Genomic DNA, 25,867 nt, shown 5'->3' on the forward strand with positions numbered 1-25,867 from the left:
GACATATTAACTTACATATTCCACCATCCAGTTTTATCAGTGCTTGGCGTATAAAACCTTGGCATCAAATACTGGTTTTCAGACTGTATGGAAATGGTACTGCGGAATCGTACGTCTTATATATTAAATAATAACATTTCGGGAAATTGTAAAAATAATTTTGAAGATTTTATCAACGGAGCACACAGTGTGAGGTTTAATGAAAAAGTTTGTGTCTCGTATTGCTGCTGGAAAAAATCACATGTGTAATGTTCCCAAAATAATTGTAATGGAAAACGTTTACAAAGACAAACTTTTTATAAAAAAAAGTTAACTAAATAGGTAAATAGGTTCGTAAATGTCATATATTTTCTATTTGTCTCTTTTTTTTAAGCGATGTGACTGGTGGAAATTTGCCTCTGTCCAGTGATAAAAGAAATTAGTAATACTGCGTTTCGAGATCTGCAATCTGATCTCCTCCTCAGTTAGATAATTATTATATAACTACAATATAAGTCAAAATCAGCAAATCATACAAAACGTATGTAAGTAACAATAAACAAAACTAAAGAATGTATTGGCTGAGCGTTAGCGAAGGAAGCACTCATGGAATTAGAAAAAAATGTCTTTTTATAATTTCTGTTCCCTCTATTTCTCGAAAACAAACTGACCTATTCCTATTTAAGCAACATTGAGTTCAACGATGTCTGGAATGTAGTAAAAAGTAAAAAGAACTTAAATTCTTGAACAACTCATTATCAAATAAAAATAACGAACTTGTAAAAGGATGTATTTCTACAGCATTCTAACTACAGAAATTACTATAACGAAAAAATATGGCAACATTAAAGTATTTTATAACTATAAAACTATACTAAAAAAATAAAAGCCAAAATAAATTATTACTGTAACTGCTTTATTTACATACCATTCCACAGTTCTAAACAACCATCACAGTTTGAACACTTTTAACATTTTTTATTCAGAATTATGTGGGGTATGTGGGTAGTTATGTGGGTCTAAAGATGTTTCAATGAAAACGATAGGCCTTTCACAAATAAAAACTATTATTATTATTATTGGAGTGTTTGCTTTTAAATCAATTAACAAATTAGAGTTGTTACATGGATAATCCCATGAAAAATGAATAATTTTATAATGTATTACGGAATAGCTTAGGAAAGTATGTGTGATGATTCTCGAGAAAACCTGTATTGCTTTTTTATTTTAAAATTATAATAAATTAAATTTTAATAGAAGTATATTACCTTAGATTTATATAGTAGACGGTTTAATATTGTAGAATGTAATAATATTTACGTCAAGATTTATACGTTAAACATTTATATCATGTACGAAAAAAATACAAAGATTCATAATGTCATAATTTATCCCGGAATAGCGTAGGATAGTATGTGTGAGGAATTTACGAGAAAACCGCATTGCTTTTTATTTTAAAATAGTAATAAATTAACATATAATAGCAGTATATTACCTTGGACTTGTATATGAGGCGGTTAAATATTGTATAATGTAACAATAAATATTATACGGACAGATTTCTAGCTACAGGTGATTCATAAAGAACACAGCAAATCGTAATTTTAGTGAAGATCTTAAATATAGATGCATCATGCCTTTTTATACGATCCAGTGAAGTGTCGCAGGCTTTAGTAATGGCTTTGTTTTTATAGCCTACATCATAAATACGTCAAGTTTAAAATATAGTACAAGATTTTTCAACAATTCAACTTATTTAGGTTTACTATTACAATAATTAAAACATAAAGACTCAACAGTAAAACTTTTTTTACTGTTCACAGGCAGATTAAAACGGAACTAAAGCTAATACACCTAAGCATGGGTCTCCAGATCATAAAATGTTGATATTATACTTTATTCTTTTTCTCGTAACGAGACAATATTTACCAAGAGAGGAGTAATAAAGAGCAATCACTCTCAACTTTGAGTACCAAAAAGTAGTTTACGAGTGATTATAGGACAATTTAGGGGATACATTGGATTACATTAAATTATATATTGAGATAGTACAAAAAACGAAAATTACTCAAAATTCCACTCTTGTTTATAAATTTCAGTTGCTTTAATTCTGAGGTAGCCAACCAATATGAATTTTTTGAAAAAGTACAAGCAATTAGAATTCTATCTCGATTGTCAATAAACAAGGGTGTCAATCTTAAAGAAATGGACCAATAACAATTGGCTACAGTATAATAAAACTTTAGATTATAATGTTTAATCTTAGTTAGATTGTTTTTTATTTGGTCAATCTCAAGTCTGGATGAAGGAGTGTTACTCTCGAAGACTTGTATTCCATGTGTAATGAGCCCAGCGAGTAATTGTATGGATGACTAAATTTTTAAAAGTAATGATAGTCTATCAGCAATGACGAAGATACTTAGATGTATTCTTTACATACTAGCAGAAGAGTTGGTGTGATTGTTCATGAATGAATGCAAAGAAAATTGTGTTGAATAGCGATAAAGATCATTGTGGAACTCCATGCGAGGGAGGTATTCAACCCGCGTCGCACGTGTTCGTGGAAATTTACTGCACGTTGTATGAATAAGATAAATACAATTCAATTCTGCTGATACAACCATCCGAGATTCCTAGAACTTTAGCAATTCGACGAAACAGAAAGGTTTGTATTAGGAGTATAGCAGCTTTGTCCTGATGCTTTACTTCTATATAATGTAAGGAATCAAGGTTAATAATAAATCAATACGCTGTACATTTCTTGATAAGACAGAAAGAGAATTAATCCTACCTAATCTAAAATGTCACTTATGGTACAAATTTAAAAGTTAGTTTTCATGTGTGGCTGCCATCTCTGATCATCTACCGAACATGTGCTATTATACAGGGTGTCCCATGAAGAAACGGAGAAACTGTCAGGACTTGTTCTTACGGTGAAAATAATGAAAAAAGTTCATATACACATAGGTCCAGAAACGCTTAGTTAGCGAGCTACATAGGGTGAAAGATATCGCCCAGATTTCAGTGCCACCGTTAAAAGGGAGCCCTATTAAATTATTTTGGGCGTTACCCAGGACGTAAAATTTAATGTATATTATGCAAATTGAACTGAACAATTGAATAATATTGGTACCAGACCTCTAGCTGCAGTAATTTTTTAAGATATCTGAAGAAATACGCAAAATTCGGTGTCCAAAAACAAGTTTCATTTAGGTTTCAAGTAGATTAACTTTGTTTAATGTGTAACAAACACGTAACATTCTTTAACAAAACTTGTAAAGAATTAATTTCTTAAGATAATGATGTAAAATAAGCCAATAAAAATTATACCTAAACTTTAAGAAAATCAATTTTTAATTAAATAAATAACGTACGAAGAATTATTTGTCCATGCAGCTTAACAACACTGATGCAAAATCTCATGACGACTCTTTAATTGTTCTTATTTTTAAATAATTCAAACACTTTCATAAATTTAGTATGTTTTTAAGATATCAAAATTTAAGGTAAGAAAACGCCACAGTAAAAGTTGCGTAATAGGATTCGATCAGGTTGCTGGGAAAATTTCCAATCAATATAGCTCTTTAAATTATCTAAATATCCTGCGGACAGATACATACACATTAAATCATACAGAAAAGAAATGTTTACACCCTCTCGGCAGACAAAGAGGAATTGTGTTAGCCTACTAGTGATCTGCATCAATGAGGCTCATCATAATTCCGTAATTTAACATACACCATCGAAGAACGCATTCTTGTCTACGTAAAAATAAACTTTCATGTACAATTATTTTAATGTGTACAGAAGAAAGTGTGCTAGAGATATGTTGCCATATTATACATTCACATTGTTGTTCGTTAAGTTTGGTTTCATATAACTTTTTGACGTGACAACGTCTTAAATTTGGTTGCGGCTCGGAGTCACTCATGAAAAAGTGTAACGCCCGGTAACGTTACGATGCCCGTCCAGTGGGTCCGCCGCACGGGATCCGCACGGGATAAAGCAGATAACTGTGTGTCCGCCGCACGGGATAAAGCAGATAACTATGTTTATTCATGAAAATGTGGAGTGCTTAGATTCGTCATTTACAACAACTACAACAATAAAGGTAAATAATTGTACACTGATATTTCATTATCGTAAACTATGATTGATTGATTAATTGTTAGATTGACACAAAAGTTGAGAAACTGAGTTTATAGGTTATGTCATACTATTGACAAATGTTGATAGTGTTAAGTAAATTATTAGTTTAAATCACTCTGCAATCAATCGTAATTCAGTCGATTGAGAAGAAACAGCGCGTATTGCTAGTCAAACATTTAAAATAACAAATTATAACCTCTAACCTGTCAGAACAGTGCGACCAAACAAACGAACTAAACCGACCAATCACCACGCGCGGAGTTAGAATTTAACTGTGTTTAGCAAGAATTTCAAATTCCAATTTTAGTAAATGTTTTATTCAACTTTACCATTTACAATAACAAATTTTAATTAATTTCAAATTATGTACAATGTTTTAGTAAACAAAATATATTTCTATAGTTAAAATTTGTGCAATTCTTATTTTCATTCAATTCCTTGTTCCTATTGTGCAATTTAATAATATTCATATCAATAAATATTCTACCGAGAAAAAGACGTTGTCACGTAAAATCTTCGCCCGTAAAACCGACTTTACAGGCAACCATAATTTTTAAATAGTAAAATTACAACGCAAGAGTGCCCTGAAACCATTCTTTTAATCAACCTTTAATATTGAATTTCACTGTATTATCTTTTCATTTTACTTTATAAATACGCATGTAATATGTGACATGTTAATACCCTATATGATTGTACTCAGTTTGTTTACAAATTTACTTACTTTCTTATTTTCTTGCTGCTATCATTGTTACCCATAAAATCGATATAAAAATATTTGCTAACGTTCAGCCAAATCCCATGGAGTGACGTGCAATCACCGAACTTCAGTCTTGCCAATATATAAATGAAGCTTCATGCAAAATTTCTATTCTATGGGTCGGTTAGTTTTCGAGAGATTGTACGGATAGATAAGCAGATAGACAGAAATGACGTTTTTCCAGCCCTACGAGTAACAGGCTTCGCTAACGCTCAGCCAATAATCTTACTGGGTATTTTCGATGGTTTCTAGTACTTAGCACCTTCAATTTTCATTGAAGGAGGAGCTCTTCTTATTGGAAAACACTATTTTATATTATTTGATAAAATAAAAGTCACAATTATCGAATACTTTTATTTTTGTCACACGAGGCCTTTTGACATCGAAGATGCCATCGTCAGGTGCGATTCAAAAATTTGAAATAATATAATTATTTTAAATTTTAAAACAATATAATCAACTGAATAAAGCTTAATACAAGATTTTATTAGTTAAAATTAAAAAATAAAATAACTATTAATATTAATATGTGTATGAAAGTTTGAGTCAAAAAGAATTTAGTTATATTTTAAAGAAAGGGTAAATTTTTATGTCGAAAGGCTTCGTGTGTAAAAATATAATTATAAGATAAGTGTGACTTTTCTTTTCTCAAATAATAGAGAAAAAGTAAATGTTTATGTTAATGTTTTAAAATTATGGCGTTTCGTAGAAAAAGTGAATTTCTAGAAATGCGTTACAGGTCATAAAAATGTCATAAAAACTCCTATTTTAGGACTAATTTATTCCTTTCACCAATATATCCCGATGTTATGATCTGTGGAAAGTATCATAACGCGTGTGTACGTTCGTATGTATAAATATACGCTAAACAATAGCTATCTTAATTTTGGATAATTCATAAAACATCCTACATAATAGACAAACATTCAGTCTACTGTAAACAATATCTTCACAAAATTTGTTTGTTCTATTATCTCCATACGTTTCAAAGCTTTATGAAATATACAAGATTTCATAAAATGTCTTTTCTATTTCAATGCTGCTCTCTACGTCGCGGGCTGTAATGGTAAGCAACAAGTCGTCAGCAATGAGGTAAACATGTTGCGCCTTATCATCCCATTTACATACCTGGCAGCAATTGTCGGCTTCTCCAAGACGTCGTTTATCATTTGATATATTTACCTGATAATTTACATAGATTCAATTCCATGTGCGAATCCAAGGTTTACAACATTGACGTCAATTACTATCATTGTCATTCCTTCCATGTTGCATCGATCATGAAAGAATGAGACTTTATTTATAAGCCTCTCTACACGTCACCGCTTTAACAGCGGAGAATAAACAGGCTCTTCCTATCTTATCTAATCAGTGCAAACACAGCTTTATCTTATCTCTGTTGGATTATTCTCCAAGACAGACGTGTCCTATGGCACATCGGTTAGCAAATCGATTATGAACCTTGGATGGGATAAAAGCGTATTTTTAGTTCAAATCCACTTAATCTTCTACTTAGTGCAGCGTCGAAAATCAGACACTTTCTCATACTTGACTCCTGGAATCTGAAGTCCAGTCTGAAGAAATACAAAAAATTACGCAACGGCAAAGCTCAAAAAGGACTCTTCGCATGGTTTCGTCATCAGAGACACTTAGACTACAAAAGAAGTCTTTCTGTTTCCCTGGCAGCCATCCAGTATAATCCAGATGGAGGGATGTTCTCATTATGTCACCAGATGCTCTATGATGTTTTAGACACGATCCCAAATGACGGTGGAGCACCCGAGTTTTTTTTTTACACATAACGCACTATGGTGGGCGCATTTATTAAATGGAAATGTTGAGTTAAAATTCATTTCACCTTCCTCTGAACGCAGCGTATGGAAGTAAAGTCCATATTCACTACACTAACCCCAGTAGTATGAATAATATTGATGAAATATATTGTATGTTTCTAGGCTGAACTTAAAACTGACAGGTTTGAATTCGCTATTATATCAGTTGAATACATATTTTTACATGAGTTGTCCGTAGCTAATACGCCCCCACTAAAGTACTATTTTTATATCCGTCGTATAATATGTTAAACGTTAAATCCCAAAGTATAAAGACGCAAATTCCAGAAATATTAGTTATTGTTTGTTTTTGACGATGGAAGGATTGTGAAGGAAACAGGATTGTTCCAAACATTTGCCATCGTTAAGTGAAACAAAAAATCAGTTACAATACGTTTCGACTTCTGCAGTTTGATCTCTTCTTCAGGTAAATAACTAACCTAACACATAATTTCAAACTAGGACAAAATAAACAAATCATACCAGAGCGTTGTGACACGCCTATGTCAGTAATCACAACCACCAGTTTCAACTTCACTAACTCTAAAACATGCAGTTAATGGAAAAATTAAACACAGCAATGTGTAGAACGTAATGTTACTGATTTCCTTCATTAGGAATGGTAGTAAGGAAGATGAAACTACTAAATTCAGAGTTTAGTCTAATTACAATTCTCAGCCAGCACTTTCATAACTTTGAGGTTATCGCTACAGTAATTGGCCAATTCAAAGACATTTGCAACTATCCGTGATCAATTCTTAAAAATTTTCGTTATCTTAATACCTTACAAGAACAATTTTGAATGAAGTTAGTGTTGTAATTTTAAAGAAAACACCAAGAAAATGGTCAAAAGCATCACTTACAAATCGATAAGAAATAAGTGTAACTAGCAGCAATTGTGGTAATGCGGTATCATCTTTACGTGAGTGCGCATGCGTCGCAGATGACAGCGGTCTCACGGGCAACCTACGGTAGTTGTTCCGAGCTCTGCCGCTGCCGCTACGGCGTCAGTGTCGCGCTATTGTTAGCTTTGGCTACACGTGAGTTGAACGGTGATTCCCTTCCTCACGGTTTGTTTACGTACCGGTTCTGGTTGTTTACTACCCGAACGTGAAATAGTAATGGCGATTTTCAACATCACGTGTCGCTCAATATGCCGTTGCAGTTCGGCGGGGAACGTACTTTGTCTGTTTAAATAAAACTGTAAGACAATATAACCTTAATTTCGCAGAGTAACCTTTGTTTACGCAATACTTGAAGTGTACAGAGAAGTGAGTGCCGTTCCGTCACAGATTAAGATGCCAAGCGACGATTGTGTTAATTAAGTGTAACAGTGATATAAATAATGTGATTACAGTAAGGTTAAAATTGAGTACCCTTTTTACTCTGCCTAGTTGAACACGGCTTATTCCATTGACAACCGTTAGGTTTCAGTTTTATATGTATTTTTAACGAGTATTAATTCAAACGAGAGCTTTAACTATTTCTACAATTTAATTTATAAATTCTGCACTCCTAAGAATACTATATAGAGGGCATAAGTACAATGCAATGATATCAAGTAAAGAAATACTAATACCAATATATAGTAGATCTATAGATATATTTTAGTAATTTTTATTGATATTACTAAATAATTTATCTTATATTTTGCCTTCATACCCTTCGCACTTATTACAGTTTCTTGAGAAGAATTTAGTAAAAAACGCTGTAATATTAGCTTGAGTCAACAATGACATGTCAGTCAATTAATTTAAGTGGTACCTATATTTATTAATCATAATGTATGGTGTGGTTAGAAAATATTCAAAATTACCAAATCATTTAAAAATATATTTTAAACCCCAAAATACTACAATTAAACAAGCCCACGAACAAAAAAAATAGATGAAATGACTTATTAATATCAAAATTGAGAAATTAAAATGTAAATATATGTTTATCAACATTTTTTAATATTGCACAGTAAATTTTATTAGAAGTGTTTGTTTATTGCAATAAAATTACTTTTAAGTTACATGTTACAAATATTTAAAATGATACACCAATTTGAAAGGGACTTCGTTATGACCTTTTAAGTTAGTTTGGATAGTTTCATAGTAATTACCATTTATTTACTAAGTTGATTCAATTTTGAAATAATTTAAAATCAGTATATGCTAAGGAGATAATTAGCAACGTGTTACAATATTTTATTGGTGAAACGTTGAATAACGTACATTCGTAGTGCTACAGTGTAAAATTGAAGCAAGAATCAACTTTGCAAAGTTTTTAAGTTGTGAAGTAGGCTTTCAGAAAAGTTTAAGAGCCTTTCGCTGCACAATTATTTGTTGTAGGGCGGACTTACAAGGAGTATTTTTACTTCAGCATTTCAATTGTATTATACCAGGAGTTTTTATGATAAAAACTTCTTCTCTTAGGAGGTGGGTGAAAATTACATCTGCACATAAAACAGCTAGAAAATTGTTATTGTTATTAAAGTAGTGGAAGTGTTTGAAAAGGTTCAATCCCATCTCTCTTGAGTAATTTACTAAATAAACTATGGCTATTTAAATAAACATCGGTTAATAATAACAAAAGATTGAAGTTGCGGAAATTCCCATAAGAAATACATTCCTGGAAACACATGTTATTATTAGAAATACTCTGTTAAATGTAATAATCTGTTCTGTATAAACATTGCAATACGGTACATGAAAGCACAACTATACGTTTAATTAATTTAACCACCATTTTAAAGTTCTTGTAATTTATTTTTGAAATCGTCAAATAAGCTTAATAGTAATAGCAAGTTCGTATTTGAACCTGTTCTGCAACCACTGTTGAGCACAGAGTTAAAAAAATGCGCTGACAATAAAATTGAAGGTTTGATTTTTAATTTAATCCTAACTGTAAATGTTTGCAAATATTAAGTATAAAGTGTGAAAAATCAATACTGTAATGCTCATATAAAAAGTAAATTATAATCTAGTTTTTACAACAGATTTAACACTGTAAAAATCCTATTTAGTTAATTTTTTACAGAAATAGAGATCTAGGTTCTTATAAAACTTCTCGATTAAAAGCACGTAAACTTAAATGTGCTACTAGAAATATCTAAGATTGAAAGTAAATTCGCATGAAAATGAGACAAATCATAGCGTCGAAAATATAATTAATTCGACAGAAATACACACGTAAAATAAACCCCTTTTAAATTCCCTTAACATTGAAGCTGTTAATCATAAGGACTGCTATAATATGAACCTAATAAATGCTTACTTCCATATACAATCTACATTGAGCACTATCATTAATTACTGGACAGCTGAGGACCTAGGACCAAACTGGCCTAAAATATTTTTATTTTTACCGAAATCACGGGAGTAATTCCATCAAATACCATGGAAGGTTGAAGAGAAATTCGAGTTATTTCAAGGTCCCTTATAAAACTTGTTTCACTCTCCGACTTCAGGATCCCATAACACTGTCCTTAAACTTAAACTTAAACCTAAAACTAATCACGAGTTTGGGATATATTTGTGTGACTATGACTCATCTCAGTAGTGTTTATAATGTAGTTTAAAAGGAAGACTGTGACTGTTTTTGAAATGCGTCAAAAGCCTGGGTACGGCTATTCTCTTATAAGCACCTAAAATGTGTTTTCTTTATTAAAATTTAACAACACCACGTGCCATTATTCAAAGAAGGGACTCATTTTCCATGTGCATACAGAACGCTGTACGTATTATTGGCCGTTTGAATTTATCAAATCTCTTAACTTTTGTCGGTGACAGATAAGTTGTTTATAATTAGAGTTAATTTATTTGTGTACTTAGGTGTTATCATAATAAAAAGGTAATAGAGGAACCCAGAATCTTTTCATGGGAAACAAATTCATGTACTTCACACCACTCGTCAGTCAAATGGTGGATCAGCACCGCTTATGTTGGTTGCCAAGCCTCTGGGAATGGATACCAATCGCCACTTTAATTCGCTAACTTGGTCTTCTGATTACTTTTACTTCGACTCTGGGGTCCTTTTTGTTGCCAACTAATTCGGACTTTTTCCATTTATTAAGTTTGTTGCAGTGTTGAAAGTTTCTTGTATAAGGAAAAACGTACTTAATTTGAATTTAGAGTTAATTAATGTAATTGTCTTTTAAAGTATAATGACCTTCGGAGATGGGCTGATTACACCATATGGGCAAAAATTTCGAATATTTATTTAGTATGTTATTTAAAAAATTAATGAAATGAATTATTTTCTCGCTTACACTTTATTTAGTATATGTTTTTACTGTTATAACAGGAAATGCGCCAGAAAAACACTGTTTCATCTCTTCCGTAATATTTCAAGAGAATATAAAATAAACAGAAATTCCAGTTAATTCTCTAATTACGGTTTATCAGCTTTAAAAAACTATATACTAGTTGCATTTTTATAAGCCATCCAAAACCGGAACATTATAAGTTATGAAGTTTTTTTATAAAACTGCGTACTTAATGTTGTGATTGGGCAAACGTTTTTGATGCATGATGCAACAAATACTGTACTTTACTATACAGCATTCAAATCTTTGTTTAAACTAAGCTGGGGTATCATACCAACTTGACATTGCAATTAATGAAATAATGTTCGCAACTTACTTAAATATTATTATTGTTGCTTAACAAACATTTTCAACAGCATAAAATGTATTCTAATACAATATTTACGATTGCGTTTTACTAAAATATAACCAAAGTAGATGTGTAATGAGAACGTGTCATTATGCTGTGTTAAATGTTAAGAAGTACTTTTAATACTAATTGCAATGTCAGTTATGGCAGGAATAAAATAAACAAATTATCTTTGATAATCAACAAATAAAACCGTAGTACGCTACTGTCAGAAAATGCACCAATTGGGCTGCATCGACAATAAACTAGTTGAAATCTAAACATCCAATTAATGATAGCGTAATCCACTCTCATATTCGTCGATACCAGGACCTTTAACCTTTAACGAAAACCTCTCATCAGTGTCAGGGAAAACCTGTGCTGAAACTAGTCTGTATAACACTTTGTCAAAGACTGACCGACCCACGTCCAGATGCGGACGCTCGGACGTCAGCTGAATGAGTCTCTTCCTAATTACAACGTCGCTGTGTGTAGGGACTGATATAACAGCCCATAGGACAATCAAAGCCCGTTCGTTTAGCATAACAGACTCGCTGGTAAAACACACTAAAATGATTTCACGATTTTAAAAAACAAAGTTTAAATTTACCTCTCATCAGTGTAAGAGGAAAACCTGTGCTGAAACGAGTCTGTATACACTCTGTCAAAGACTGACAGACCCACGTCCAGATGCGGACGCTCGGACGTCAGCTGAATGAGTCTCTTCCTAATTACAACGTCGCTGTGTGTAGGGACTGATATAACAGCCCATAGGACAATCAAAGCCCGTTCGTTTAGCATAACAGACTCGGTGGTAAAACACACTAAAAAGATTTCAATGATTTTAAAAAACAAAGTTTAAATTTACCTCTCATCAGTGTAAGAGGAAAACCTGTGCTGAAACGAGTCTATATACACTCTATCAAAGACTGACAGACCCACGTCTAGATCCGGACGCTCGGACGTCAGCTCAATGAGTCTCTTCCTAATTACAACGTCGCTGTGTGTAGGGACTGATATAACAGCCCATAGGACAATCAAAGCCCGTTCGTTTAGCATAACAGACTCGGTGGTAAAACACACTAAAATGATTTCACGATTTTAAAAAACAAAGTTTAAATTTACCTCTCATCAGTGTAAGAGGAAACCCTGTGCTGAAACGAGTCTGTATACACTCTGTCAAAGACTGACAGACCCACGTCCAGATCCGGACGCTCGGACGTCAGCTGAATGAGTCTCTTCCTAATTACAACGTCGCTGTGTGTAGGGACTGATATAACAGCCCATAGGACAATCAAAGCCCGTTCGTTTAGCATAACAGACTCGGTGGTAAAACACACTAAAATGATTTCACGATTTTAAAAAACAAAGTTTAAATTTACCTCTCATCAGTGTAAGAGGAAAACCTGTGCTGAAACGAGTCTGTATACACTCTGTCAAAGACTGACAGACCCACGTCCAGATGCGGACGCTCGGACGTCAGCTGAATGAGTCTCTTCCTAATTACAACGTCGCTGTGTGTAGGGACTGATATAACAGCCCATAGGACAATCAAAGCCCGTTCGTTTAGCATAACAGACTCGGTGGTAAAACACACTAAAAAGATTTCACGATTTTAAAAAACAAAGTTTAAATTTACCTCTCATCAGTGTAAGAGGAAAACCTGTGCTGAAACGAGTCTATATACACTCTATCAAAGACTGACAGACCCACGTCTAGATCCGGACGCTCGCTCGGACGTCAGCTCAATGAGTCTCTTCCTAATTACAACGTCGCTGTGCATAGGGACTGATATAACAGCCCATAGGACAATCAAAGCCCGTTCGTTTAGCATAACAGACTCAGTGGTAAAACACACTAAAATGATTTCACGATTTTAAAAAACAAAGTTTAAATTTACCTCTCATCAGTGTAAGAGGAAAACCTGTGCTGAAACGAGTCTGTATACACTCTGTCAAAGACTGACAGACCCACGTCCAGATCCGGACGCTCGGACGTCAGCTGAATGAGTCTCTTCCTAATTACAACGTCGCTGTGTGTAGGGACTGATATAACAGCCCATAGGACAATCAAAGCCCGTTCGTTTAGCATAACAGGCTCGCTGGTAAAACTCACTAAACTTATTTCACGATTTTAAAAAACAAAGTGGAAATTTTTACGCGTAAAGTAATTGGTAACTCCAAAAAATACTTCTAACGGTACTTTGACGAAGCGTGGCTTTACGTAAATTCTGAATATAGCCAACATAAACAGCTGTACATATGTATAAACATGTCAATAATTACGAATACATAGTTAAATGCTCAAACGTTGCCAAATGGATGTAACATTTTGCCAATAGGAGGAATCAAATACCCGTGTAGTGCCTTTGTAACATATACAGACCGAGTGCTTGTTCGGTACTTTGTTCCCTGTAACTTAAGTAATTGATCACTTTGATCACTCCAAAGCATACTCCAAACAGTACTTTAACGAATAGTACTGTACGGAAATCTTGAATATAGCGAACATAAACAGCTGTACAGTTATGTAAACATGTCAATGATTACAGAGGTATAATTATAAGTTCACACGTTGTCAAACGGTTTTAACATTTTGTCAATAGGTGCAATAAAATACCAGTGTAGTGCCTGATGTAACATGTTCAGACTGTGTGTTTGTTCGGTACTTTGTCCCATGTAACTTTGTTCCTAAATGTAACAGCTCTCCGTTCCGTCAACATTCTGAAAGCTTTCCATCACCGACAACCAAAACCTTTACCGATAACTGATAGCACATATCATGTTTATTGTAGGCTTTGTGTCGGCTGTAACAGCGCTTCACATGTTTGTTAAAATAACGCGCTTCTGTCATATGTATTGAACATGAATTTTTAGTCAGAAATCAGTAGCAATAAATAATGAAATAAATTTTAGTTTAGTGAAATTCTTTAAAATAAATACTTTTAGGTAACATATCCTACTATAATTTCTGATGCAACCCGCTTTGAATTATTGTGTACTTTATAGGGCATTTTATGTTTACAGTTTGATCTGACCAATAATGCTAAATTTCATGAAGGAAAGATTCATGAAACATACGATTGATTTTATTAAATTATGTCGGTATGTTATCTTTGATCATATTAATTGCATTTCGGAACAATGCAACAGAACAACTCTTTGAATCGTTCAAGTTGTTTTGTTACAAAAGCTGCGTAAATACCACAGAATTGTACTTAAAGTGATCGTTGAGTTAAAAAATATGGGCATTTCATTTTACCGTATAAGGAGACTAAATAAATATTTCTTAGACTACCTGAAAAGCTGAAAAACAGTGAAAGGTAAACTTCAGTCTCAGGCTTAGAGGACGAAGATAATGTATTAGCTCACTATCCTTGCGAAAATTTACACCTCATATCTGATATATTTATTAAAATTTATTAAGTTAAATACTTTTTGTTACTAGTTCAATACTCTCGATATTGAAAATTTATGCATGAAAGTATAAATTAATAACTAGGCACTGATGTTATTAATTTAGCGTGGGTAATGGGTCCATAACGTTTATTCTATCAATTTTCAATATAAATAAAAGTCTAAAGATCCATCAAAATGCTTAGTTTAATACCTGAACAAATTACGACAACTATTCTATTCCCAAAATTACCAGTTAAATTTTCTACATTACAACTGAGACATTCTGAATATATATAACGATTAGACTATTTATTTAGTAAAATAGTTTTTTACATAAACAAAGCAGGTTTTTGCAAAATTTGGTAGCATGGTACAACTTTTAACAATTTAGTTCTAGAGAACACTTTGTCACTTTCAAATTTTAAGATCAGAATTTAGCACATTCATTACCGAATAATAAAATAACGGAGTGTGACAAAACTTGTAGAATCTGAAACTGAGCCGTTTGGTAGCCAAAGTGTTAAACGACATTAACTTTTATAAAAATTAGCAGCCCATGAGTATATATAAAATTATTTATTTATTACTTAACTTTTGACCATATGAGTGAAAACATTGAACTGTTGGGTGATATATAATGTTGAAATATAATGAATACGGTTAAATTTTCTAAAACGACCTATGCATAGTCAGTTGACTTGAAGGTTTAACACATTCTAGTTTACATATTTACATCATATGGATTTCATCAGCTCTGATCAAAGTGTTTTTAGCTGCCGTTACTTCAATGATTACATCCGGAAACATATTGTTCATACTTGTAAATTGTTAAAAATGTTTTAAGCAATGTGGGCATATGGACGTAGAACATGTTAAACGCCATAGATTTTTGTCCGACTATTTCCGTTGTCTCTATTTTAAAAATAGTTTATTGAACATTATTCACTGTACAAAATTTATAATGCATTGATGTCCTACCTAATCAGGTACGAAAATATCTATTTTATGTGGTGTGACAACAGGTGGTTAATTCCATATATGCCATCATAGTATGACTTTTATCAAGTTTTGTAAAACATTATATTCTTGTTTATGAGTGAAATAATCTCTCTTTGTTAAACTTTTAGTGTTTTTCACATTACTTTTTCCTTTATCGTACTTAACATTTTCTGATTCAGAAATCTATTAAATTCAACAGTAATACAAAACGTTTTGTCTATTTGAAAAATTACATTCAATCTCAATTCCACCTTAATACTACTGTATGTACTGTATATTTGTAAATGAAGGAGGAGATTATTCCAGGTATATTGATAAGTAGTTTCATGGATAAATTGATGGTCTGGAACAATATAAGTTGCCGGTTTATCCGATGTTATGTTGAGATATCCAGTGTAATTGAATGTCTGTCAACTTTATTCCCTCCTATTTTCAAATTTACTTCGTCCATTATCTCCCAGATCCAGCGATAGTATCATTGGTCCGTAGTTAAAAATTCAGTTACATTTCCCTAACATTTATAATTTATTGTTGTCGTTTCACACCTTTACCACCACCCAAAATTTTAGTTTTTCTAGAAAGTTACAGTTAGGTAATTGAACTTTGCTAACTGTCATTCCATGCATTCATGATCAAGGGGTTCAGCTTTAGTACAAAACTACACAATTAACATTTACATTATTTTCTTTCCCTGCACAATCAATTTAGTATGAATAATTATATAATCATTTATGTCTCAGTAAATATTTACAATGAAATTTAAAAATATTTATTTTAAAATACTAAACCGTATTTAACCATTTGCTATGGTTTAGCAATACATAAAAATACCGAGCTTAGAGCCTACCTTAATAAAATAATAAATAGTGCGACTTGGCTGTGGAACAAGTTCTCTAAAACAGTATGTACATGTTCCAAGCCAATAAATAACATACCAAAGAATAATAGGTATTAAACAAAAGGCAAAATTTCATTCTTAATAAATATGGGTGTGACGTAAAACTTTACAAAAGAATTACACATAATCAGCTAAAACTATAATAAAACTAATATTTTAACAAAGTTAAACAAGAACAACATCGCCTATACCATATTATACATACTTCTAATAGTACTCAAAATAACTATTTAAAACTTATTAACAATCAATAACTATAATAAATTAGACTAACTCATGATGTGCATGAGTTTTAATGTTCCCTCATAATTAAAAAGCCAATGTTTAATTTATTTTTATACTAATCTAGTGATCTTTACGAATTCAAGTCGGCTAGAATTTAAACATTTTAGCACGTAAAAACATAGATATAAAAAAAGACATGCGTTAAGAATTTTGAAACTTTTGGGTTTCTTTATAAATGGGATGAAGAAATACTGCGCGTGTCATGATTGTGTATTATAAGTTGTGTTTCATTATTACATTTAAAAAATCCATAATATGTTCATTTAAAAAAGAAAAAGAATTGTATGAATGATTGGATTGTTTCCCTATTTTTTAATACGGTTCTACCCTGTACTGGGAGCTTAATTAATTAACTGTCATCAGTTTAGAGGCCTAAACTGGTAGATGTTATCTGTAAGTCCTCTCCAGTTTATCATTTTAAATCTACATAGAACAAAACGATATGTCATTAAACATCACACAAGCCGTATCTAGGGACACATTCACAATACACATTTGGGGGGAAATTACAGTTCTGCGTTGAATAAATGATAGAACAATGCCCTGTGTGATTGCGTCTTCTCTGTCACATTATTATCTAAATGTCAAGCACACGCGGGTACACATCCGACACAATTGAACCATATCACTGTTTGTGGCTCGGTGCCTCTTGACTGTGTTTATGTTTGCGCTGAATCACATTGACCCCGATCGAATAATCAGGCGTCCGGCTTACACTACCAGTAGCCGTTCGCCTACCAAAGCTGAGGCACATAAAATACGTATTACTCATTGTGATCTGTCCTTCTTCACTGTGTTTATGTTTCCGCTGATCACATTGACCCGGATCGAATTATCAGGCGTCCGGCTTACACTACCAGTAGCCGTGCGCCTACCAAAGCTGAGGCACATAAAATACGTATCACTCGTTGTGATCTGTGCTTCTTCACTGTGTTTATGTTTCCGCTGATCACATTGACCCGGATCGAATTATCAGGCGTCCGGCTTACACTACCAGTAGCCGTGCGCCTACCAAAGCTGAGGCACATAAAATACGTATCACTCGTTGTGATCTGTGCTTCTTCACTGTGTTTATGATTCCGCTGATCACCTTGACCCCGATAGAACTATCAGGCGTCCGGCTTACTAGTAGCCGTGCGCCTACCCCGGCTGAGGTACCTAAAATATGTATCACTGATTGTGGCTCGGTGCCTCTTCATTTTTTTGATGTTTGCGATGTATCACATTGACCTCAATTAAACCATCAGGCCGTTTGGCTCATGTGGGTGTTCGACTACCCCGGCTATGGCACATGAAATAATACCCCTGTTAAGTGGTACTTATCCCTGAACATTGCAAGTTAACTTTGGCTGTGTCCGATCCCGAGCCAAATGGGGTTATATTGGACTATTTCCCTGCAACCATTGTCATTACGGTAGTTGTAAATCCTAAAACCGGCGGTAAACTTCTTCATAGTGGATTTCTGAGTCTACTGAAATCAACGTACACTTTGCTTCTTTAATTTTTTTATATGAATGTTATGTTACAAATAAATTATACCACGTAATTGTATTCAAAAATAGTGACGTAAAACATATATGAGATAAAACGTTATTACGGATAAGCCACGAAGTGGTGGATTACAATATGAAAAGCATGATTTATTGGTCTGCCACAGTAAATAATAGAGATATCCGTATTGTTCTGACTCCACATTCGATTTAATCCACTGGTTATTTGGTTATGATTAAATAATCACTCGCAATTAGTAACAAGGCTTCACCTTATTCATCCTTTGAGCTCATCCTTTACCTGTACAAACCTTAAATACGATATGTGTGCAAGTAGATTACTGATGGTATAAGCCGTGTTCATTTAGGGAAAACTCATATTCCTTTCAAATTTTCAAGAGTGGGACATTAACTGTACAAGTAACCAGTGCTAAGTGACAGTCCTTATGACGAGACCACGTGAGCAGACCTCCGTCCCCGACCCCTCCCCTCCCCCTCCCCATACCACCATGCTCACCGTCGCCCTGCTGCTGTGGTCGGTGCTGCACCGATGGCTCTATAAGCCTCCCCCCAAGCCCGTGCTGAAGAGAATCAAGAGCTCCTCAGGTAGTCACTCTCATCGCACCAGCACCAGCACGACCACCATGACCTCGGAAGAGACCATAGGACACCATCGACGCAGGTCCTCCAGCAAGACTCATGCACGACACTACCGCATCCGCTTGCCCATCGCGCAACGTAGAGCCAAGAGGTATTCTCATAAGCATAAGTAGACATTGTGTCGTGTTTATGTTCATTTATAATTTATTTTCCTCCACGGAAAACCTCAAGATATCACTTAAAAATCATCATGTATCGAACGTAAACAAAATAAATATATATTTGACTTATAGAATTATTCCTTAAACGGCAAAACAGTAATATAATTTATATTTACCCAAGTATTACCATGACTTAAGCAATAATACTCAACGTAGCTTACAGCAATTTATATTTCATCGATTAAACTTTTTTAGAAAGTACGAGTACGTTTACGACGATATATAATTCTTAGTAAGTTTAAGCGGTGAGGGTTTAAACGAACCGTAGGTTTGCGGGTTAAAGTCTGAGTTATGCTACGAAAGAGGCACTATTGATAAGTTTTAGAGTGATTTTACTGCGATAGAAAATGTTTCCAAACTGTAAACGTTAATCACCACGTAGATTTCACAAATTCAAATCTCATTAAGTCTTTTAAAGTGGAAGATAATGGATTTTCAACAAATATTGACCAATCGAAAACGGTTCTTTTCTTTTATAGAAATGTTTTATAAAACGGAAAATCAAACAGTCTACGTTCAGTGGAAAAATATGAACATACGAGGTCTTTCATTTCTAATTGTGCAAAAATCCTAACAAACCAATAAATACAAATTGCCGTAATTAATACATTCAGCTATCTTAAAAAAACTAAATTACATTTTCATGCTTGTTATTCATAACCCCATTTCAAGAGAGATCATCTGGAAAACGCTATCTGGGTTACCTGTATACCAGTATATAAACCTATACGACATATATGGAGACGACTGCAGTATTTTCTCGTATCCAGTCCCAGTTTGGCAAAGGGTAGGGTAAACAAGCTCTTTTCCCCACAAACATCTGCCCCAGCATCGATCTTGTTATTACTATGTCTGTGCTTTGCAGACACAAACAAGACCATCCGATGACCCAAGAACCACCGCCACATCTTAGTGATTAATCTGTAATAACGAGCATTTTGTGGTGTCATAACGATGACGATCATGCTGCAGTTATTTATCTGCATTATCATTAATTGATTTGATAATCTCACTACTTCATTGACTGTTGGCATGGGATTATGAAAATGTAACGTTTAAATTATAGCAACCTTCAAAAAAATAGCATGAACAGTTTATTTACCTTTGAAGATCTTGAATATGACCGTTGGTTTTCTCTACAACATATTTCACTGGTAGTTGCGTCATATACTTATTATGCTCATATAGTTATTTTCATTGTCACTGTTTATCACTGTAAAGGCAGTAACGACACAATAGCACAATGCGGTGTTGGGCACGGTATAGTAAAGCCATTCTGGTGTGTAACACATAGTGCAGGGTGTTACTGCATTGTAACAAATAATGCTCATACTTAATATTAAATATGTGTATAGCATACATATACCTGCAATGTTTCGTTATGGTTGAAAATTTAGTTATTATATTAAATTAAGAAATATTGTACTCACTACTAAAATAATTGTTCCGCCTCGTTTAGGTATACTACTGCTGTCATTCCATTGGAAAAATAAATAAATAGAATAATTGAATACAAACGAATTATTTATAGTCTCTTTATATTTCTCACTCTATCTTTCAGATTGTTATTTTGAACTAGATTCTGCCAATAACGGTTAACAATTAATCTTGTGAGTTTTTGTGACGGACGATTTCTAATAAAGCAAAAATCCCTCTTCCATCATCATGTGTGTCCCGTTCCATATGTAGATAAAATGGAACTGCGATTTACATGACCAACGTATCCCAGAACGGTCTGGCAGATAGAGGTATTAGTCGCACACGTTCGAATACACGAGCAGTTCACGCTATTCTACCCTAACAGGCAACAATAGCTGTTGTTGGTGCAGGAACCTAAAAGAGATAAAATATCCTCTTTTTAAAATATGTTTCTCAATCATATTTTGTATTAATCCTATGTGTTAATAACAGAAAAATCAAACAAAAATTATTGTTTTAACTTTTTTTTGTAAGAATAATAGTCAATGAATCTTCTATTTTTAAGTAAACAATCGAGACCGTATTCTCATGAAATTCAAATTGGTTCAGGTCTAACGGACTACAACAACCCTTTAACTCCTTTGGGGCGTTGGTAACTCCAAAAGGTCCTTGGATTTTAAAGGAGTTTGGAGTGATGTTAGTATTCGGCATCTTATCAGTACAGCCTAACAAATACCAGATCGCTCATTGCTCAAAATAATCCACATAAAACTGAGAATCTCCTTGGTTAGTATTTTATGTTCGACTACTGCTTAACGACATAAGATAAAACCAATCGACATTGGATGATAAACAAACTATTCTTATTTACACGTTATCATCAATATACTTCATCCATATTTTCACTGAAATATGTGTGTACACGTGTGTATATTTAATAAGTATAATACTTTGAAATTAAATTCTGAAAATTGTCTAGAATGCCAATGAGCTAAAGTAGAATTGATTGGTATAAATGCATAGTAATTTCATGATTATCAACCTGCGAGGAGTTCTGAAATATTGGGCAAACTGGACCAGTGCCGGTCTCCTGCCGTGGTAATGAGCACCTGAGACAGACCGACACAGATAATGCAAGGTATATTAATCTAACTTAACATACATAGTTGTCATAGAGCGAGAGTTCTGAAATATTGGGGCAAACTGGACCAGTGCCGGTCCCCTGCCGTGGTAACGAGCACCTGAGACAGACCGACACAGATAATGCAAGGTATATTAATCTAAACTTGAACATACATAGTTGTCATAGTGCGAGGAGTTCTGAAATATTGGGCAAAAACTGGACCAGTGCCGGTCTCCTACCGTGGTAATGAGCACCTGAGACAGACCGACACAGATAATGCAAGGTATATTAATCTAACTTGACATACATAGTTGTCATAGTGCGAGGAGTTCTGAATATTGGGCAAACTGAACCAGTGCCGGTCTTCCTGCCGTGGTAATGAGAACCTGAGACAGACCGACATAACAGATAATGCAAGGTATATTAATCTAACTTGACATACATAGTTGTCATAGTGCGAGGAGTTCTGAAATATTGGGCAAACTGGACCAGTGCCGGTCTCCTACCGTGGTAACGAGCACCTGAGACAGACCGACACAGATAATGCAAGGTATATTAATCTAACTTGACATACATAGTTGTCATTTAGTGCGAGGAGTTCTGAAATATTGGGCAAACTGGACCAGTGCCGGTCTCCTGCCGTGGTAATGAGCACCTGAGACAGACCGACACAGATAATGCAAGGTATATTAATCTAACTTGACATACATAGTTGTCATAGTGCGAGGAGTTCTGAAATATTGGGCAAAACTGGAGACCAGTGCCGGTCTCCTGCCGTGGTAATGAAGCACTGAGACAGACCGACACAGATAATGCAAGGTATATTAATCTAACTTAGACATACATAGTTGTCATAGCGTGAGGAGTTCTGAAATATTGGGCAAAACTGGACCAGCGCCAGTCTCCTGCCGTGGTAATGAGAACCTGAGACAGACCGACATACCTAATGCAAGGTATATTAATCTAACTTGAAATACATAGTTGTCATAGTGCGAGGAGTTCTGAAATATTGGGCAAAACTGGACCAGTGCCGGTCTCCTGCCGTGGTAATGAGCACCTGAGGACAGACCGACACAGATAATGCAAGGTATAATTAATCTAACTTAACATACATAGTTGTCATAGTGCGAGGAGTTCTGAAATATTGGGCAAACTGGACCAGTGCCGGTCTCCTGCCGTGGTAATGAGCACCTGAGACAGACCGACACAGATAATGCAAGGTATATTAATCTAACTTAACATACATAGTTGTCATAGTGCGAGGAGTTCTGAAAATATTGGGCAAACTGGACCAGTGCCGGTCTCCTGCCGTGGTAATGAGCACCTGAGACAGACCGACACAGATAATGCAAGGTATATTAATCTAACTTAACATACATAGTTGTCATAGAGCGAGGAGTTCTGAAATATTGGGCAAACTGGACCAGTGCCGGTCTCCTGCCGTGGTAATGAGCACCTGAGACAGACCGACACAGATAATGCAAGGTATATTAATCTAACTTAACATACATAGTTGTCATTAGTGCGAGGAGTTCTGAAAATATTGGGCAAAAACTGGACCAGTGCCGGTCTCCTGCCGTGGTAATGAGCACCTGAGACAGACCGACACAGATAAATGCAAGGTATATTAATCTAACTTAAACATACATAGTTGTCATAGAGCGAGGAGTTCTGAAATATTGGGCTAAACTGGACCAGTGGCCGGTCTCCTGCCGTGGTAATGAGCACCTGAGACAGACCGACACAGATAATGCAAGGTATATTAATCTAAACTTAACATACTTAGTTGTCATAGTGCGAGGAGTTCTGAAATATTGGGCAAACTGGACCAGTGCCGGTCTCCTGCCGTGGTAATGAGCACCTGAGGACAGACCGACACAGATAATGCAAGGTATATTAAATCTAACTTGAATACATAGTTGTCATAGTGCGAGGAGTTCTGAAATATGGGGCAAACTTAGCATCATAATGCAAGGTATATTAAATCTAACTTGACATACATAGTTGTCATAGTGCGAGGAGTTCTGAAATATTGGGCAAACTGGACCAGTGCCGGTCTCCGCCGTGGTAATGAGCACCTGAGACAGGACGACACAGTGCAAAGTTGTCATAGTGCGAGGAGTTCTGAAATATTGGGCAAACTGGACCAGTGCCGGTCTCCTGCCGTGGTAATGAGCACCTGAGACAGATGGACGCAGGTAATCCTAAATGACATCTGACAATTTCTGCCCCTGTCACCCCCCAGCCTCTCCCACGAAGCACCTGGGTTACTTCCACTAAGTCCACTACACTGTTATATTCTTACCGTAACCTATTTCAACGTTTAGTAATATAACTCTTTATATTATTTGTAGAGACCTTACATACCACCTGAACAAATACTTATGTTAACCTATAATATCTTTGTTGATGAATATAACCTAATATAGTTGATGAGAGACTTTTTTATATTTGTTTTGAATGGGTGTGAGTTTAAAAACAACCTTGTTTAATTTATTATTTTATGGACATGACCTTTTCGGATAGGTACCATTACTATTGTCTTTAATTATTTCCTCAACTCTCTATTATGCTCTTGATACAATTGTGAGTGAAGTTTTGTTTTGTATAAAATTTGATTGCTTTCTATTCAGGTAATTATTTTATAATCAGTGACAGTTTTAATGTTAAAATAAATATGGACCGAAATGATTGGGCAAGGGACTTACATTACGTTGTTCTCTATGTATGAATACTCTTTGCTATTTTATATTTTCGTCTGGGACGAAATAATATAATTGTATTTAAAAGGATTTAATAGATTAAGTTCCCATCTGCAACTCTCGACATGACTCTTTTAGCTCTAATATCATAGTTATTTCCAAGGTTTCGTTAAAAAACCAAATTAGCCATAAATCCAATGTTCTCATAGGATTAGTGAAGACAACGTAACCCATAATATGTTTGTTTTGTAACAATTTCCTTGTATGAACTTAGCTGTGTATATACAACACGTGAAATTTCCTGTATTAATTATCAATTTATTATTTATTTGAGATAACTAATTACACTATAACAAAATACTTTCTATACTTAAAGTTACATTCAAATAAGAAATAAACATGATTATACGTTTCAAGTACTTGGAACAATAAATAATAATATTATTTTTGAAGTCAGTCACATTTCCAAGAAATTTGTATAGTGCTTTGTATATGGTTATTAGATAAATATATTGCTTCCAAAATAATAAAAGTGCGTGTCAGTGTTTAAGGGAAGTCACTCAAATTAATGTTAAATGGAATAATTAAGTTGTAATCTGCCTAAGTACAGTACAACATTTAAAACGTTAATCTTTTGATTTGATGTGTGAAATAACACGTCTATATTATTTTCCTTCCCGTTTCATTTATAGTGATAGATATTATTAAAAGCTGAGCTTACTAAGAACGATATAATTTCAAATAACTGCAAATATATTCTTCTAAATAGCTTCTATATGGAATTGTTGTCAGAATTAGTAGGAGGAGGCAGTGACCCAAAAATGATGGCGCCAGTTGGTGGTTCCTTCCGGTCTCCAAAGCAAGTCTGCCGTGAAAGATACACTGCCACATATGTCGTAGCCAGCGATATATGAAGGACAGTTTCCGCCCAATTGTATATAACGTATTCTATCGACGAGTTTTCCATCCGCTTTCGCCACATTCTTAAAGTTTGGTGTTTTAATGCAAGGGTATTTTTAATCCCACCAAGTGCGTAAAGACAGGTAAAACGATGTGCGTGTGGTTAATTATTGGCAACACTGTTCAGTCGGGCGGTTTCAGCACAATATCGTGCTTTATGCGCACAGATAGTGGCCGAAATCTTATCAGTTGGCTTTCAGATAACGACAACACGGTGTTTCTGGGTACATATAACGGCATAGTGGTGCAATAAAGTGTGGGGTGGTAAAACACTGCATGTAAGCCCGTTCTGTGGCGAGTCGAGTAATGGAAGCTTTTAAAATACCGGCCATTACGTTCGCCATTGATCGATTCTTTGTTTCACTTCAATTATTCGTGACGCAGGAATAACTGGCCCCGGCGGTCGATCCAT

The 25,867-nt window shown here is 34.5% G+C and overlaps 1 protein-coding gene across 4 annotated transcripts in view; it reads left to right on the forward strand.

The window, feature by feature from the left end:
• LOC124357879 (cAMP-specific 3',5'-cyclic phosphodiesterase) overlaps positions 1-25,867 on the forward strand; it is an 809,095-nt gene that overhangs the window by 281,022 nt on the left and 502,206 nt on the right. The window contains exon 1 of one of the 4 annotated variants that reach the window (XM_046809988.1): positions 18,804-19,181. The exons of the other annotated variants lie outside the window; for them this stretch is intronic. Within the exon in view, the coding sequence (XP_046665944.1) occupies positions 18,877-19,181 (305 nt within the window). The 5' untranslated portion in view covers positions 18,804-18,876. Of the gene's footprint in view, positions 1-18,803; positions 19,182-25,867 lie in introns of those variants that run through there. 4 annotated transcript variants of the gene reach the window in all.

The sequence above is a fragment of the Homalodisca vitripennis genome, chromosome 1 (assembly GCF_021130785.1).
Source record: "Homalodisca vitripennis isolate AUS2020 chromosome 1, UT_GWSS_2.1, whole genome shotgun sequence".
Taxonomy (NCBI): Eukaryota; Metazoa; Arthropoda; class Insecta; order Hemiptera; family Cicadellidae; genus Homalodisca; species Homalodisca vitripennis.